Below are 15,304 nucleotides of genomic sequence, written 5' to 3' on the forward strand. Positions count from 1 at the left end.
CGAGGGTTCAGTTTAGTTATTAGGGGTCGGCAGCTAGAGGGTTGATGTGCTCATTTACTTTATGGAAGGCCAATCGTATTTCGATCCAGAGAGGGCAGCACGGTCTGCTTGATACGTCGGGAACTCTTGCTTGCATAGGGGTCGATTAGGTCTTCGAATTCACTAAAATCCACTTCATAGAAAATAAGGGTTGTTCGTGGCAAAGGTTCAAGTGACTTCAGGGTTTACCCCTAATAACGTCAGATATCTCATTGAAATTGGATTCGACGTTAGGCCATTTTCTATTTTCTTTTTTTTTACTCTTGATTTCCCTTACGCTCGACGTATATTCTATTTTCATCCGGATCGTCCTCCATTTCGCAACCCCCCTTCTCACCCTCGATCTTGCAACAAATATTTGCCAGTTTTTTTTCAGCAATGGGGATGAAGGTTAACGTATTTCAGAAATATTTCGTAACTCCTTGGAGGGTTAATAATTTTTTTTTTTTTTCATGAGTCAACCGCCATCATCCAAATTGAACAACCCCCTCTTCTTCTTCTAAGGGGTGATTTGTATTACGATTTTACTTGGCCGTTTTTTTAATTTACTTCGACCCCACTTCGTTACGGTACTGCGTGTATCTTTATATAGATTTTTTAAATTTTCACCGACCTAAACATTCCCGAGGGGGATGAACTTGTATCACTGTAACGTCAGCTACTCTCGTCGTCCCCCTTGGCGCCGCTTTCGCAGCGGCGAGACAATTTCAAAACGGACGCACCGTCAACATTCAGACTCGCTTTGCAATTTAACTTTGACAGGTTGACATGGGAATTAAATTTTTATCTCAGGGCTGTACCCATTTCGGTAAATTGGCATACCCGATTTCTGGGGGAGACTGAAACTAATAAGTACCACGCGATCAAGAAACCGTCACTGATACAAGACGCCATTAATGAACTGAGTCTATTAATTAGTCAGAAACGCAATCCAGTAAACTGGACACCCCCTTCTACACAGCAGAAACTTCATCCTCCACAAATTGCATCGCCGTCACAGAAAAAAAAGTTATTTTATCAAAAAAAAAAAAAATAATAATAATTCAATAAATTTCCTTCAACGTATATCGTGACAAATCGCACCCTCGCCATTCCCAAGTTACCAGGGTTACCAATCCGGAATTATATATACGGCAAAACGACCACTAGCATACATAGGGGATGAAAATGACTAGCAGGGGAAGCGGATAGACGATGTGATTTTTCATTTTCCTCCTGGAATTTTCCTGCGCACGTCTGACTGCTCCTTCATGAATATTTTGCACGCGTTGCTTTCACCGGAGAGAGTGAGACTACAGGGAGTGTACGAAGGAAAGAGAAAGAGGGAGAGTAGGTCCAGGGAGGTTGCATCACAGCTGAACATAAATTTTCAACATGCCCAACACGGTTTATGCCGCCAGGGTTAAATAACTTGACCCAATAGCAACATATCAGGCGTGCCGTGTAATGCCGTGAGAAAACGACAGTGCGCATGCGCATACGCATTCTCGTATGGCGATAACGCGTCAGGAATCTACACGCTTACTGAAACCCGTGCTGGTTTAATATGTCATTCGATAGTGGCGCCGCAGTCTCGATACTGCGGAATTCCGTCGAAGCTTCGGAGGCAGAATATTAATATAAATTCCATTGCTGGTAAATAATATTTCTGATAAACCTATCTGTGTTCGTAAAAAGATATATAATAATTTTTATTTATTATTAAAAATTAAATTCAACTATTTATATTGCGTGATTCAGTTGATATTTCTAATAAAGGATATTTCTTCAGGTCTATGCCTATATGTATATGCCTTCGGGCAAATACAGTACACACAATTGATTATGGTGTAATATACAATAGTATGCTGTAAAACTACCCCTAAATGGTAGTACTCTTATTAGGAATAGTAGAGAGCAGAAAGTACAGGAATTGGAGGGTACGACACCCTTGGGCCGTTCGTAACCGCAAAAAGGCTGCTGTACAGTAACGCCAAGTAGAATATGTGCGGGGCGTCGCGACGCCTCCTTTCTGTATATGTACGAATGGGGGTTGTTTGAACTCCAGGGACGTTGTCTGCCTAGGGGCACAACAGCGGGAGCGATCTCTCGAGTCTATACGCAACCACATTCCTGTGCTGCGACGAAAGCTCAGTTTTCATAAATAAGGGATGATTTTAACCGAGGACTTGGTCTTCGAGTTACCACCCCCTATCGCCATTTCGTTTCCACCCCTATACATTTTTGTTTGATACTATATCTTGTGCTTCTTCCTTGCTTTTGATTATCGATCAACCCTTAAAAATGTACTCGATACAGGTAAGTCTCGCTACTACCCTCTTTGAAGGTTCCGAGGGGTGGAATTACTTCGAAAGGATCGAGGGTGCTAAAGTGTTGCCGTAACGCTGGGGCACGATATCGGAAACAAAATTTACCCTAGTATCTAAGGGTTGTTCTAGACAAGAGAGAGAGAGAAAGAGAGGGTGAGTTTCACCCCCCATGAAATTGCTTTTAGTAAAAAAATCGCATCGGCCGTTGAAAACGAAAATCGATTTCTTGAAAAGGGCCAATATCGGTAAGCTGACCAAGGTGGGGATAGTAGCGTCATCCCCCATTTTCTACAGGGGTGAAAATTCGACCACCGTACAGCTGCCATTCGCTCGTTATTACACGGGTCAGTCGGAAATGCGAGCCCTTGAGAAATTCTAAGGGATGATGCCAGGGACTCGAGCCCCGGCTCGAATATTTATAGCGGTTTTGTGGATAGGTGGTGAATGTAGAAAAAGGCAGTAAAGAAAGGGAGGGAGCTTGGAAAAGAATTGTGGTGAAAAAAAAAAAAGAAGGGCCGAGTAGAAAAGAGTGGGATCTCGTACCGGAAGTGCATTTGAATAAAGTTGAAAGGGGGTGTCAGGGGGGGGGGGAATGATAACCAGACGCTTATTCAAATTGAATATGGTAGCGTCAAGGCGCAGGACGCAGGACCTACACAAAAGTGTCCACGAGTTTCATCCATACACCCCTGTTATTATTATTATTATCATTTTCTACCTCACCCTCGTCAACTACCCCTATTTTAAGTTTCCGACACACATCCGCAAGCAACCCCTCCCGCTGCGACTCGCGGCTGTCATCCCTCCGTAGCAGTTGCAGTAGCAGCGCGAAGTCGACGCAGTGTGCCAGAACGTCATAGAAAAGAGGGATGGAAGAAAAAAGATAAAAGAAAAAGAAGGAACAAAAAAAAAGGTGGCGTTAAACGAGTCGTGATGGCTAAAGGAGTTTCGGCAGTCTATACCCGTATTATGTATCTACGTATATATGTATATACGTATGTACACGCGTAGCTACAGAGACAGTAAGGGTGGCTGCCTGACTAGCCGGTTTGCTAGGTAGCTGGCTGTTTGAAGGGAGGGGGGGGGTAAGTGTCGAGATATTGTGATTTAGGGGTGAAAACGCGACGGCACCTTGGGAAAGGGGGGTGCAGCCACCGTACCGGCTCGATGCCCGGGTTCACCCTCTTAAGATATACCCGCCGGCGGCAACACGCTTGATATTCAAAACCACCCTTGGCAAGTAATACGCGTAAATCTCGACCGCCCTCGAGAGCAGGTCTAGGAAACTCACCCTTAATAAGTGCCTAGACCAATGTAGCTACCCCTGATACTCGTGTCGTATACGAAATATAAAATGAATACGTTATGCCTAATCATAAACGAGGGGTTGTAAAATCAACCCTTAAACCTTAAATTCGTATAACTGTCAAATTTAATTTTACGTACTGTTCTATCGTCCCCTAAAAATCGAAATGACCTTTTCGGTAAAGAAAAATAAATGTCCAAACTTTCGTCATATCAGTTACGCTCGCTTGGCAGAGATAATAGGGGTTGGTTTCGTATACGCTATCGTTGTCTTATTACGTGCGACCAAGGCAGACTTCAGGATATGGCTACCCCATCAGTAGTCTCCAGTCTCGGAGTTATAATTACCCGCCGAACTTCCATCCCTCTGGAACCGAAGCGCGTTTCCTCAGGAGCGGATTTTAAGTCGTGCACCCCCTATATACTCTTGCCGCGAACCAACCACTTGGACTTCCATCCCGCATTGTCTTTTCACCCTCTCGACTTATCGTTCCAGTCGGACAGCTTATTGCGTGCCAATGGCCATTTTTTCTTCCTACTTCCAAACTACCCTCCTTCTGGGACCACCCCTAATTGGTTCCGTGTCGTAGCCATGATGGATGAGATTTAGAGCAAGCGTCTCCACCGCCTCGGCTGGAATCAGGCTGTCAGATCGCTGCGAAATTTATTTCCTATAATAACTCGTAGTCTTTTTGGATACTAACTGTAGTATGTATATGTATAACCATATAAGTTACAAGTATATATACTGGCTTCCGGCTAACTTCATTGCGTGTCCAACTTTTCAGACTGGAAAAACCGGAATTCATGTTCTGCGTCAGTGTTCTCTGTATTTCTGTTTCTCTCACTTTTCCTAGATGCCCGTGTATCTTTCTCTCTCTCTCTCTCTCTCTCTCTCTCTCTCTCTCTCTCTCCCGTGATATCGTCTTCCAGTCGACTGCTCGTCCATGTCAAAAAAAAGCCTTGAACGTGGTCACGCGATTTATACGGCTAACAAGAGAAAACAAGGAGATCGACTAGAACCAGCTCGGTCGACCCTAGAGACTTTTTTGCTTAAAAAGAATAGACGGATCCTGGGGATAGCAAAAGAAAAGAAGAAAGATCCTGGATACTTGGATTCCTGAGTTCTTCGATTCAGCCAAACGGCCAAGGGACAGTCCTATTGATAAGCGTCCGTCCTGGTGATTCGCCGTCGGGTCCCGCCTCTGCGTGAATTAAGGGAGAACGGTAGGGGGTAGGCCTGCAGTAGGAAACAGGCGGAATGGTCTTAAAGGAGGGAGAAGAGAGAGGGACGACACCGTAGGGAAAAAAGAAAGGGTGGCTCGGGCTCGATTTAATAAAGCCGCAACGAACGGGAGGAAAAACGTCATCGATCAAAGGGAGGACTGGCAAAAAGCTCTGTTTAGCATAGAAAGCTCATTTCGCGAGGGAAGCTACCACCACCCCTCGGCACAGGTACCACCGGTACGGCATGAAAATTTAAGTAAAGCTTTCCAGAGGCCACGTGGGCGAGAGGGTAGAGATATAGAGCCAATAGTAGGCATACTTGTTACCAACCTTAGAAAGTGTCCCCGCTCGCGAATTCTCTCCTGAGATTTCTCTAATGTACCAACCCCTATGGCTGTACAGCTCGACAAAATCACCCCTCACCGACTTCTCTACGTTTTTCATTCTCCTTCGCTCCTTTTGACCTTCCCGACTTTTCAAGCTTCTCTCCTTACTACGGGAGGGTGGTTCACCCTGTCTCTGGACTTTTATTAAAATGTTAAATCCGAAGGTCTCGCGTCGCAAAGTCAATTTGGTTTTTGCTCGGCACGATATTACCCTCTTTGCCGTTCATCTCGTCACTCCCTCGTTCGACTTGACACGGATTACTAGAAAGGTACTTACGACGCCCTCCGTCGCCCACGTTCACCCTCGAGAAAGACGTCGGTACCACCCTCCGTATAGTTCGGGATGTGTAGAATTTTACAAGCTCAGTTCAACCCTTTACCTCGAAATGGAAAGCTGGGAAAAATTTTTTTACTTTTTTTTTCTGCTATTTTTCGACTTGGTGAATTTTCTACGTAACGGCATCCCCTAGATTGACTCATGAGCAGATGCGCGGAAAGTCAGTTAGGAATTGTCGAGATAAGGGTGAATTTCGTGGGTACGGTAGGGGTGCAGGGTGGTTGTGGAAGTTTGGAGGTGAAAAAAATTTCTTCGGATATTTTTAAGGGTTGATTTACAATGTTTACCCGTTGGAATATTAATTTTGAAGTTTTCGCGTCGACTGGCGTAGGACGGTATTGAATGGGGATCTAGTAACTTCTGGATTTTAAGGGTGGGTTTTTGTGACCCTGTGCACGATCGAGGACTCTTTTATTTTATCGTAGAAACAAACATTTACCACGATATTATTTGACTATCTACCCTTGTTATACAGTTACTACAGCTTTTTTTACCCCATTTGTAATTTTTTTTTTTTTTTATTTCAATAGAAATTTTACATTAGCCTTTGTATTATTGGTACTATTGGGATTTTGATATGGAACGATTCGGCTGGCAAATTTGTTGAAAGGGAATTGGAAGAATATTGAGGGTGGAAAAGATGCAGGAGGTGGTAGTTGAACGTTACTCCAAGGCAGTGGTGGAAACTTGACTGAAGAAATGCTAAAAGGAATGAGCATTCGAGCAAAAGGGCTCGTGACCAATAATCCTGAGTGCCGAGTATCTAACTCGCCCTAGGGATTAAAAGAAAAATTTAGCAGAGTCCGTAGGAAAAGTACTAGAATTCAAAAGCGCCAATAATTTTGAATGTGAATTTACTTCTTTTTTGCCTCGGATAATCGAAAAACTTATCCCCATACTTTTAGAATTGGACTCACTCATATTTCAGCCATGATCGAACAACTCGAGTCAAGTATTTATTTATATGAGAATTCGCCCTTACGTGTGTATATATTCAGTATCAAAATATCCGCCCCCTCATTTCAATATAACTTTGCAATCGGATCGCCAATAGCGAATGGTCTTTTCTTCTTGAGATATTGCATTTCGCTTCGGGGGATGAAAAGCACCCTGGAAATAGAAGGTACCACCCTAAACCCACAAAAATGTACTAAGGGTTTCAAGATAAGGTCAGTTACGGGGATAAAGGAAGACAGAGAAAAAGGTAGGATACCATCCGCAGGGGGTTTATTAAGGTTCGCTGCAAGGGTGGCTTTACTTATTACAATGATCGGGGGCTGGAGGATCGAGAAATGAAGGAAGAAAGAGAGAGAGAGAGAGAGGGAAGTATCCGCCATCTTAAGCGACCTTAATTGAAACATTTTCGGGGATTTATAAAGATTCGACCTCGGTACCAACCCCTATTCCACGTTTTTACCCTTGCGTCATCGCGCCAGCCCAGCTTACGAAGGATGAAGTTGTCTAATAAATATGGGGAAAATGTTACGTTCCAGCATATCCACAAGCGCTGCCAACCCCTAGTTAAAAACCTGCCACTCTTTGGCATCGCGAAAGACGCATTTTACGGGAAAAAAAAATTTACTCGTGAACTCGTCTGCTAGAGCAGTGACGAAATAGCCGAAATTTCTGCCAAGGCAACTGCCGACGTTACGCTTTTTCCAACTTTTAACTTTCCAACTGCCAACTTTTCATCTTTTTTTCCAACTTCGAACTTTTCAATTCTCCAACTGTCAGCTTTGTAATTTTTTTCCAATTACGATAAAATCGACTACTCCGGCACCAACGCTACTGCATCTCGAAGGCGTCGAAAAGTTTTAGGTAGCATCCAAAAGTTTCGGCTGCGTTCGAGTCACTCGATCAAAACATCCTTTGACTAATAAATTCTGAACGGTCCAAGAGGGGGAGTTTGTGTAGACGAGGAGATGGCCCCTTTTTTTTACCCTCGCAAAAATTACGACAATATCTATATCTATACACAATACAAAGTTATTGATATCGACAAAATTAAGGTACAATAAAAAAAAACTCGAAAAATTCAATGAAGTACAAAGAAAATTTTTAACTGGCAAAGAGCACGAGTAACTCTTAGAACTATAACGAGACGATATGGATTTAAAGCTTTTTCAAAGAGAGGTGGGTTCGAAAAAAATCCCCCAGAAAAAGTCCCTAGAAAAAGTAAAAATTGCAGAGCTCGATTGTTAGCGTCGCTCCGTTAATCTCTGTGGAGTCATTTTACGAATTTTTTTTCTTATCCCCACCCCCATCAATGTTCACCCTGCGTTCCACCCTCTCGGCCTCCTGAGCACGCCATCCGTCTCGTGCTCTTCTCCAGGAGTAAGCACTCCCGGTAATGCGCTTCTCGGTACATTAACCTCGGACTAATACTCCTGCATCCGCAAAGTAACGTTAACCGGATGTGAGTAGAGATCTCAATGTACGTGCCGGACCATCCTCTGGAGCAAGAAGTGTAAGACGAGCCTGTGGACCATATCCGTCAAACGAAATGACCAAAAGTGGATTTTAAAAAAAAGGTCTTTCGAATTTCCCTAGAAAATCTACAAGGGATGAAATTTTTTAAGGGATGATTGCTCCAGTTCAGTTGGTACCACCGAATAGACTCAGAAACCGAACTGTACCTAATGGGCGACCTAATTCACGAGGACGACTGAGTAAGCACTTCAAGGGACAGACGCCGACGTCGCCAGGACGTCGTCGAAGGGCATCGGAAAGCTCGAAACGGATTATACACTTTCTGCTAGGGGATGAAAGTGGGATCTACGGAAGGGGTGGCTGTACCCAGCCACTCAAGGACTCTTTGCCCTCCTCACGTTGGTCCTCCTGGAGCTGAGCAGGATGCCAGGAACAATCCGTTTTCGCTTATTACCAGTAACTCCTCGAAACCCTGGCAGGGTGAAAATGCTGGGTTGGTCCGTCTCTGAGTTAAGGGATGAAGATGGTTGAGGTGGGAGGACGAGATAGAAAATTTCTTAGGGGATGAACCGGGATCAGGTAGGGAAAGTTGGTTCATCCCCTTCAGGGATAGCACCAGGCCCAGGTATTCCTAGGGGTGAGAAAACGTATAACGCAAGGGTGGTTGGCATGGGAGGCCATTGGGGCTGAACAAACGGCCGCCGATTGAGGATGCAGACCGCAGCTCAGGGGTGAACCAGAATTTCACTAGATCTGGCCGAGCCCTTTTCCGCAGTTACGAATTCTCATCCCTTATTCGAAACAATTAGAACTATGCCCCAACAATTTATAATTTCGTGCCTTCGTCGTAGAACCACCCCCCTGTGTCCACCCCACGGCAGTATAAATCTTGCGATGTATCTCCTTCTCTCTCAGTCCCACCCTCGCACCCAGACGAAACCAACCCCCCAGATGCACCACCCACAGACCCGCAGAAACATCCCTTGCTCGACTAGAACGTTTATTACTCCAACCGGCCAGATAATTTCCCTCGTTTGTTCCCTGGGGGTGGCTGAGCTTGCCGAAATTCTGAATAGGAGAAATTCCTGGTACTACCGTAATCGACGGCGCACCCTCAACCCCCTCTTAAAACCTTAAACCGAACTTTGACCTCCATCCTTGAATAACCACCCCTTGATTCTACAATCAAAATGGCATCGTACTCCATTAACGGATGAAGTCTGGCAGCTTCTACTGGTTGCATCTCCGAGGTTGCAGGTTACTTTGCACCGGCATCCCTCGAGCTGCGAGCTCGAACGGTGCCGAAGATTGCCGAGGGTGGCCGAGTGGGAAATAAAAAAAAAGTTTAGTACGATTTTAATGAGAAAAACTTGAAAATACCTAAAGGACTAAGGGTGGGTAGGATCTATAAAAAAAAAGGTAAAAAAATATCAGGGTGAATAATTATGTTAGAGATATTAAGGCCAGTGGATGTTCTCGAGTTTCAGCATTATCGAACCCTTTGACCCGGAGCCCTTTGACCTCTGACACGACTAGAGTCTATACCGTGATAGCCAGTCAGCTCTATGCGAGGTACCTTGATTTTGCTAAGGGACGATAAGGGGGGACGGGGGTAGATCGATCTTCTGATAATCTTTCTGCTTCGAGGGATTCACCGGAAATGACAGGAAGTCAAGGGATGGACTTCCGTGCGTGGACCAGCCAGATAGAAAGTTGAGAAAAAAGCATGCGAATGGGGGAAAGAATCAAAGAGGAGGACTAAGAAAGAGGGGAAGGTCGAAGGAAAAAGAAAATCTAGAAAAAAGCTGAAGAACATATCCAGGATAAAGCTGAACTGACTTTTCCAAGCAGAGCCTTGCCAAGTTCCTCTTTGATCTTAGCTACCCTTCAGGATGCTGCGATCTCCCTGTGGGGGGGTGCAGGTACATCTTTCAACAAAAATAGTCCGGCGCGGGAAAACGAAAAAGTTTGGGGATGATCCCTGGAGTGATGAGAGATGTAGAGAATGTTAGGAAGCAATGGGAGAGAGAGAGAGAGAGAGAGAGAGAAGGATAAGGGATGAAAAGAGATAGGTCCAGGGAGGCTGATATGAGATTGCAAGGTAAGAGCCAACTCGATAAAGCTAATCCGCGCAATCCAGAAATCCACGATTTTCGGACGAAGGATAAGGGATGAAAAGAGATAGGGAGTGATGAGAGATGTAGAGAATGTTAGGAAGCAATGGGAGAGAGAGAGAGAGAGAGAGAGAGAAGGATAAGGGATGAAAAGAGATAGGTCCAGGGAGGCTGATATGAGATTGCAAGGTAAGAGCCAACTCGATAAAGCTAATCCGCGCAATCCAGAAATCCACGATTTTCGGACACTATTCATCGGCCACCCTTAAAAATCCATGGGGATGATGCTGCAAAGAGTGATAACTTTACCAAGGGTTCGACCTCGACCTTCTCAAGAAGAAGAACTCTAACCTCTTTTCAACTAGAGAGTATCCACTGGACCTCAAGACTCCCACAGTGCCCTTTCACACCCTTCATCCCAAAAGGATAGTAAAGCTTAACATAAATCAGCTCAACCCTCTCAATAGCCGCCCTCTTATCCAACCCTTAGATACAGCCTCGCCAACCCCTCTGCTTTATAGTTCCATTCGAACAAATAATCACGGTTTTTTAACGTCCCAGAACCCCTCATAACTGTTCCGAGGATTCATCCCCAAGTGAATATTCTTTTTTCCAACCCCATCGCTATCATCGTCATCCCCGAAAACTTTGAAAGCATTCGCTGCGACAATGCAATTGAGCCACTGAAATTATTCAAAAAAACTGGATGAAAAAGGCAAGAAAAAAATTATCCAAACATATCCCCTATCTGATATTAATTTACAAACAAGGGTAGTTTCGCTCTAGAGACTCCAAAGGAATTGAAGATTTCGTCACGTATGTAGATTGATACTAATTAATGAACCTGAGCCTAATTCCTCAAAAGGCACCCTTGACATTAAGCCCAGCTACTGGAAAGCTCAGCATCAAACCAACCACAGTAATTCAGTAGAGCAGGAGTGTAACCAGTGAGACAACCAGATCTCTAAAGCATTGGGTATTCATACATCGAGCCATCCAAATCGTATCCCAAACTACAGCAGATCAGACAGGCACGTGAAGAATTTTCACGAGGTATCCTCGTTAAGTTAATAATTATTTATCCCGGTCAATTATTATTACACCGCTCAAAGCGCGAATTACGTTTGTTATCAGCACGTCAATTACAGTCCCGATAACCAGCACGGATTCGATCCTTTCCACGTCTCCAGAGAAATTTTCATCAGCCAATCCAATTTGCGAAACTTTTAATCGAATCCCGATCGTGACACGTTACCCCATACGCAGCCGCTAATGGCAAACTTGTCCGAGCCTAATCGATAGAAAATTTGTCAAAGTATCGATAAACCGATTTCTTCATCGCTTTATTTTGATTATCCGTATTTAAAAATCAAAAGACCACTTTTCTTCGATGAAAACTGATTTGAGCTTCATGGTAAATTGACCTCGACCATTGTACCGTGGTTGACCTCTGCTTTCCTGTACGTGATCAAGTAGATACGGACGTACGAATGCAGACAGCAAAAGGTAAAGGTGGGTATACGAAAATCGTCTGGTGGAAAAGCAGGAAGGCAACCTAGTGGATAATACGTGAGCAGGAAGTCAATTCTCTTTTCATCCCCTTTCTATTTCATCGAGACGTTTCCTTTTTTTTCACCCCCCTCCCACCCCCACCCCCGTCGCCGCAACCCCCTTCACTTTCGATTAGGTTTCCTGCATTCCCCATAAAGTACCAGTAGCGAGTGTGCGGGCGCGGGATCACCTTAGCAAGAGCGTCCCGACGCCAGGCGTCTACCATGACTTACCACCTAGAAGAAAAAGTCCGCAGGCTATCAGGGTCCTGTGATCGGAGTAGCAATTACCGATAAGCGCCGAGACGGTGCCAGCCAGTATCAAGGCCATGGCTACCACTTGAAAGGGTGCGGAAATTCTGGAAAAAAAAGAGACAAAAAATAGAAAGTATCAAATTTGAAAAATTGTGAGACAAATTTTTTTTTAATGTCAATACCCGTCCATTTTTTTGGCCCTAAAACCATAAAGATCGACGACGCTCCAAAGGGGTTGAAAAGACGCCGAGGCTTTCGTTGAGACAGTGAAGGGGTGTCAGGTAACATATCATTGCACCCCTAGCACAAGTCGGCCATTGTCTCAAAGCAGAACAGCTAAGAGAATCCTAGCCAGGACGACGTTAGACGGTTAATCAAGATTTATGAGGAGAGCCAAGAGGGGTTGATGTACCTAGCCCTGAGGATGATGGGGTGCGAGACGTCCCGAGCACCCTTAAATTCTGATTGATCTACTACGGGCAAGCTTTTCGAATTCGACCGAGCGTCCAGGGGATGGCGCGACGCCGACTCCTCCACTAAATTTATAGACCCCTTACGCAACTACAGGGTCGGCGCGACGCCTTCCACACCCCCCCCTCCCCCGCGGCCAAATAACGACGCCTTCCCAATATTCCCACCCCTTCCTTTTTTCTTTTTTTTATCGTCATATTTTTTTCCCCTCAACATCCTTACGTCGCACCATCCCCTATTTTTCACCCTGTCCTCACTTACTACCCTTTGGACGTATCAACTCCATTTTACGAACTTTCAAAGCTAATATGGAAAAGCTTTCGTCGACTGCTGATGGCGAACATTTTACGTCATTAATAACCCCTCCCCCCCCCAACCACCATCCCTTGTCTGCCATAGTAAATAACAATAAAACTTCATATCGAGTAGATAGCGACACTGGCCGCAGGCCAGAACCATGACAGCATGAGAACTACCCTTCCTATACCACAAGCTACCCCTATACTATAACGGAGTATGTATATATGTATAGTTGTGGCCGTTCGAACTAGGATTGAGTAAACGGCAGCCTTTATCGGCTGGTCTCGAAGTACCAGGTAACCAGGAAACCAGGAAACCGGGCAACCGGTATACCAATATACAAAACGGTGATGCCACATAACAGTGCCGAACCATTGAGAATTCGTGATCGTCGGCAGGACCAGCAATTTGCAAATCGGACACGTACTTGTATGGCATAGTACAATATGGTATAGTAGAGTACACACGATACGGCCCGGTGGTAAAACCATTGCCAACTGCAACAAGATAAATTGCACTAACGAGATATAGCGTCCATAGTCTAGTGATTCTTAGTGGGTACCCATGTAGTAACTTTTGGGGTCTAGTTACATCCAAGCTCCATTTTCTATCCCACTAAGAGGTTTGCTGAAAGGATAGCCAACCCTGTGGCTCGGTTGCGGTTAAGCGGGAAAAAGGAACTAGATTAAAAAAAATGGGAACCAGGCTAGACGAAAAGTACTTTGAAATACTTTCTGAGCTTTCTGGGCCGCAATAATGGATACTGATTCTAGGTTAGGTTACCTGGTCTCTGTCTATGCGAGGATGAAATAAATAAAAGTTCATAAGAGCGAGTGAGTGAGAGAAAAAAAATGATGAAATATCTAGTGACTTATTTCTTTATATTGGCAGCTCGTTAATCCTCATTTGCCTCAAGATCGGAAATCCTGATGATTAAATGATGAGACCTTAAAGTTCCTAGGGTAGGGTTATAATTGATATAACTTTTGGGGACGAAATTAAATCGAGGAAGAACCAGACGATAAAAGATAGTGGAGAGAGAGAGAGAGAGAGAGAGAGGGTATGGAAGATGGATAAGACGGAAAGAAAAAGAGAAGAAGAAAGTAATGGCGAGTGGAGTGGTGAGGGGGTGGAAGAGGGTGGAAATAAAATGGAGAATGAGGGATTCTCTCTGGCGCGATAAAAGCTTTTTAAAATTAATCTCTTGGTTTTCCAACCACGAACCCAAACCACTCGGCATTGACTACCAGGTTGTGTCATGGCGAAGCCAAGAAAATAAAAAAGAGTTTTATAAGAACGAGCAAGAATGAGAGAAATGGAAAGCTGCTGAAAAAGAATAGATATGGAATTTTTTTTATTTTAATGAAAATTAGGTAATTTTAATATAATTTTCATTTCAGGTCGTTTCACGCTTTCCTATTGTTATTATCACACGGGCTGGCCAACTCCAGTATATTACTACTGGACAGTCCTGATATTATATTGTAGCTGTAAACCTGGCAAACCTGCCCGTCCGTTAACCATACAGGCATACATAACCTCTATTTCGGCCATCTTCCTTGCTCGGTCAAAACTATTAATTTCGGTTTGGCTGGCTCGTGTTTGGCGGGTAATTCAATTTGCAGAAGGTTTCCCGGGAAATTAGTAAATAATATCGACGCCTGGCGTCTATGGCATCGGGATGCCATCACCGCAGGCGTACATTATTACCGTGAACTAGATATACCCCGAGTACAGGTCGGTTCAACCGAAATCTCACGAAAGTCCCTAGGGCTATTCGAACAGGGGTTGATTTGGCAATTTATTATTATTATTGACAGTAGTTAATACAGAACTATGAACCGTGTATATAGAATAACTTTTTTGAAAAAAATAAAAATCAGACGATCAGATAATTTAATCTATTATCATCTCCATTATATGACCCTTGTACATTTATATGGATTAAATAATTTTTTTTTTAGCATTATTCTTACGATCTTTCCGAAATGATAAATCGGCGTATAAAGCGTTTGATTTGTAAAAGAATAAAAGGGCACGCAAGGGTGCGTCTTATTAGATTAAGGAAATATTACGTTTTCATGGGCACAGTAAAAGGGGGTTTTTCTTACTGTTATCAGTGTGATTGACAAAGCCAGACAATTTGATCGACTAATTTTTACGGGCAGGACGTTGCCGTGCCATTTCCATTAAGAGGATGAAAAAAAAGATTTTTGGCAGAAAGGGCGCAGATGGAAAAGGAGAGAGAAAAAAAAGAAAAATACAAATCCAAACCAATTAGGACACAGGGTATCGTCTTCACCAACGGACGACTGTATGGGAAGGCTCAAGGAAAACGTCTCTTCCGTCCCTATATATGCTTTAGGCATATACTGTGTATATATATATATATATATAACCAGGAGGGCGTAAATTATTTTATTCCCGTTTCAATGGGCACTAATGGTTTCTGCAGGACTACGATTAATGGTGAACGACGTCGCTATGGCGTCGAATGTTTTCAAGAGAGAAAATTTTCTACCCCATCTCCAACTTCTCTTCGTCCCACCCTTCCATTTTTTTTTTTTTTTTTTTTTTTTTT

At 43.9% G+C, this 15,304-nt stretch overlaps 1 protein-coding gene across 7 annotated transcripts in view; it reads right to left on the reverse strand.

Annotated features, from left to right (window-relative positions):
* Nucleotides 1-15,304, reverse strand: part of LOC107264599 — a 50,792-nt gene that overhangs the window by 3,981 nt on the left and 31,507 nt on the right. For 6 of the 7 annotated variants that reach the window (XM_025081858.1, XM_025081857.1, XM_015733011.2 and 3 more), the window contains exon 5: nucleotides 11,932-12,056. In XM_025081858.1, coding sequence (XP_024937626.1) covers nucleotides 11,932-12,056 — 125 coding nt within the window. The remainder of the gene's footprint in view (nucleotides 1-11,931; nucleotides 12,057-15,304) is intronic. The other variant, XM_025081859.1, reaches the window with a different exon arrangement.

The sequence above is a fragment of the Cephus cinctus genome, unplaced genomic scaffold, assembly GCF_000341935.2.
Source record: "Cephus cinctus unplaced genomic scaffold, Ccin1 Ccin1_scaffold0189, whole genome shotgun sequence".
In the NCBI taxonomy this organism is placed as follows: Eukaryota; Metazoa; Arthropoda; class Insecta; order Hymenoptera; family Cephidae; genus Cephus; species Cephus cinctus.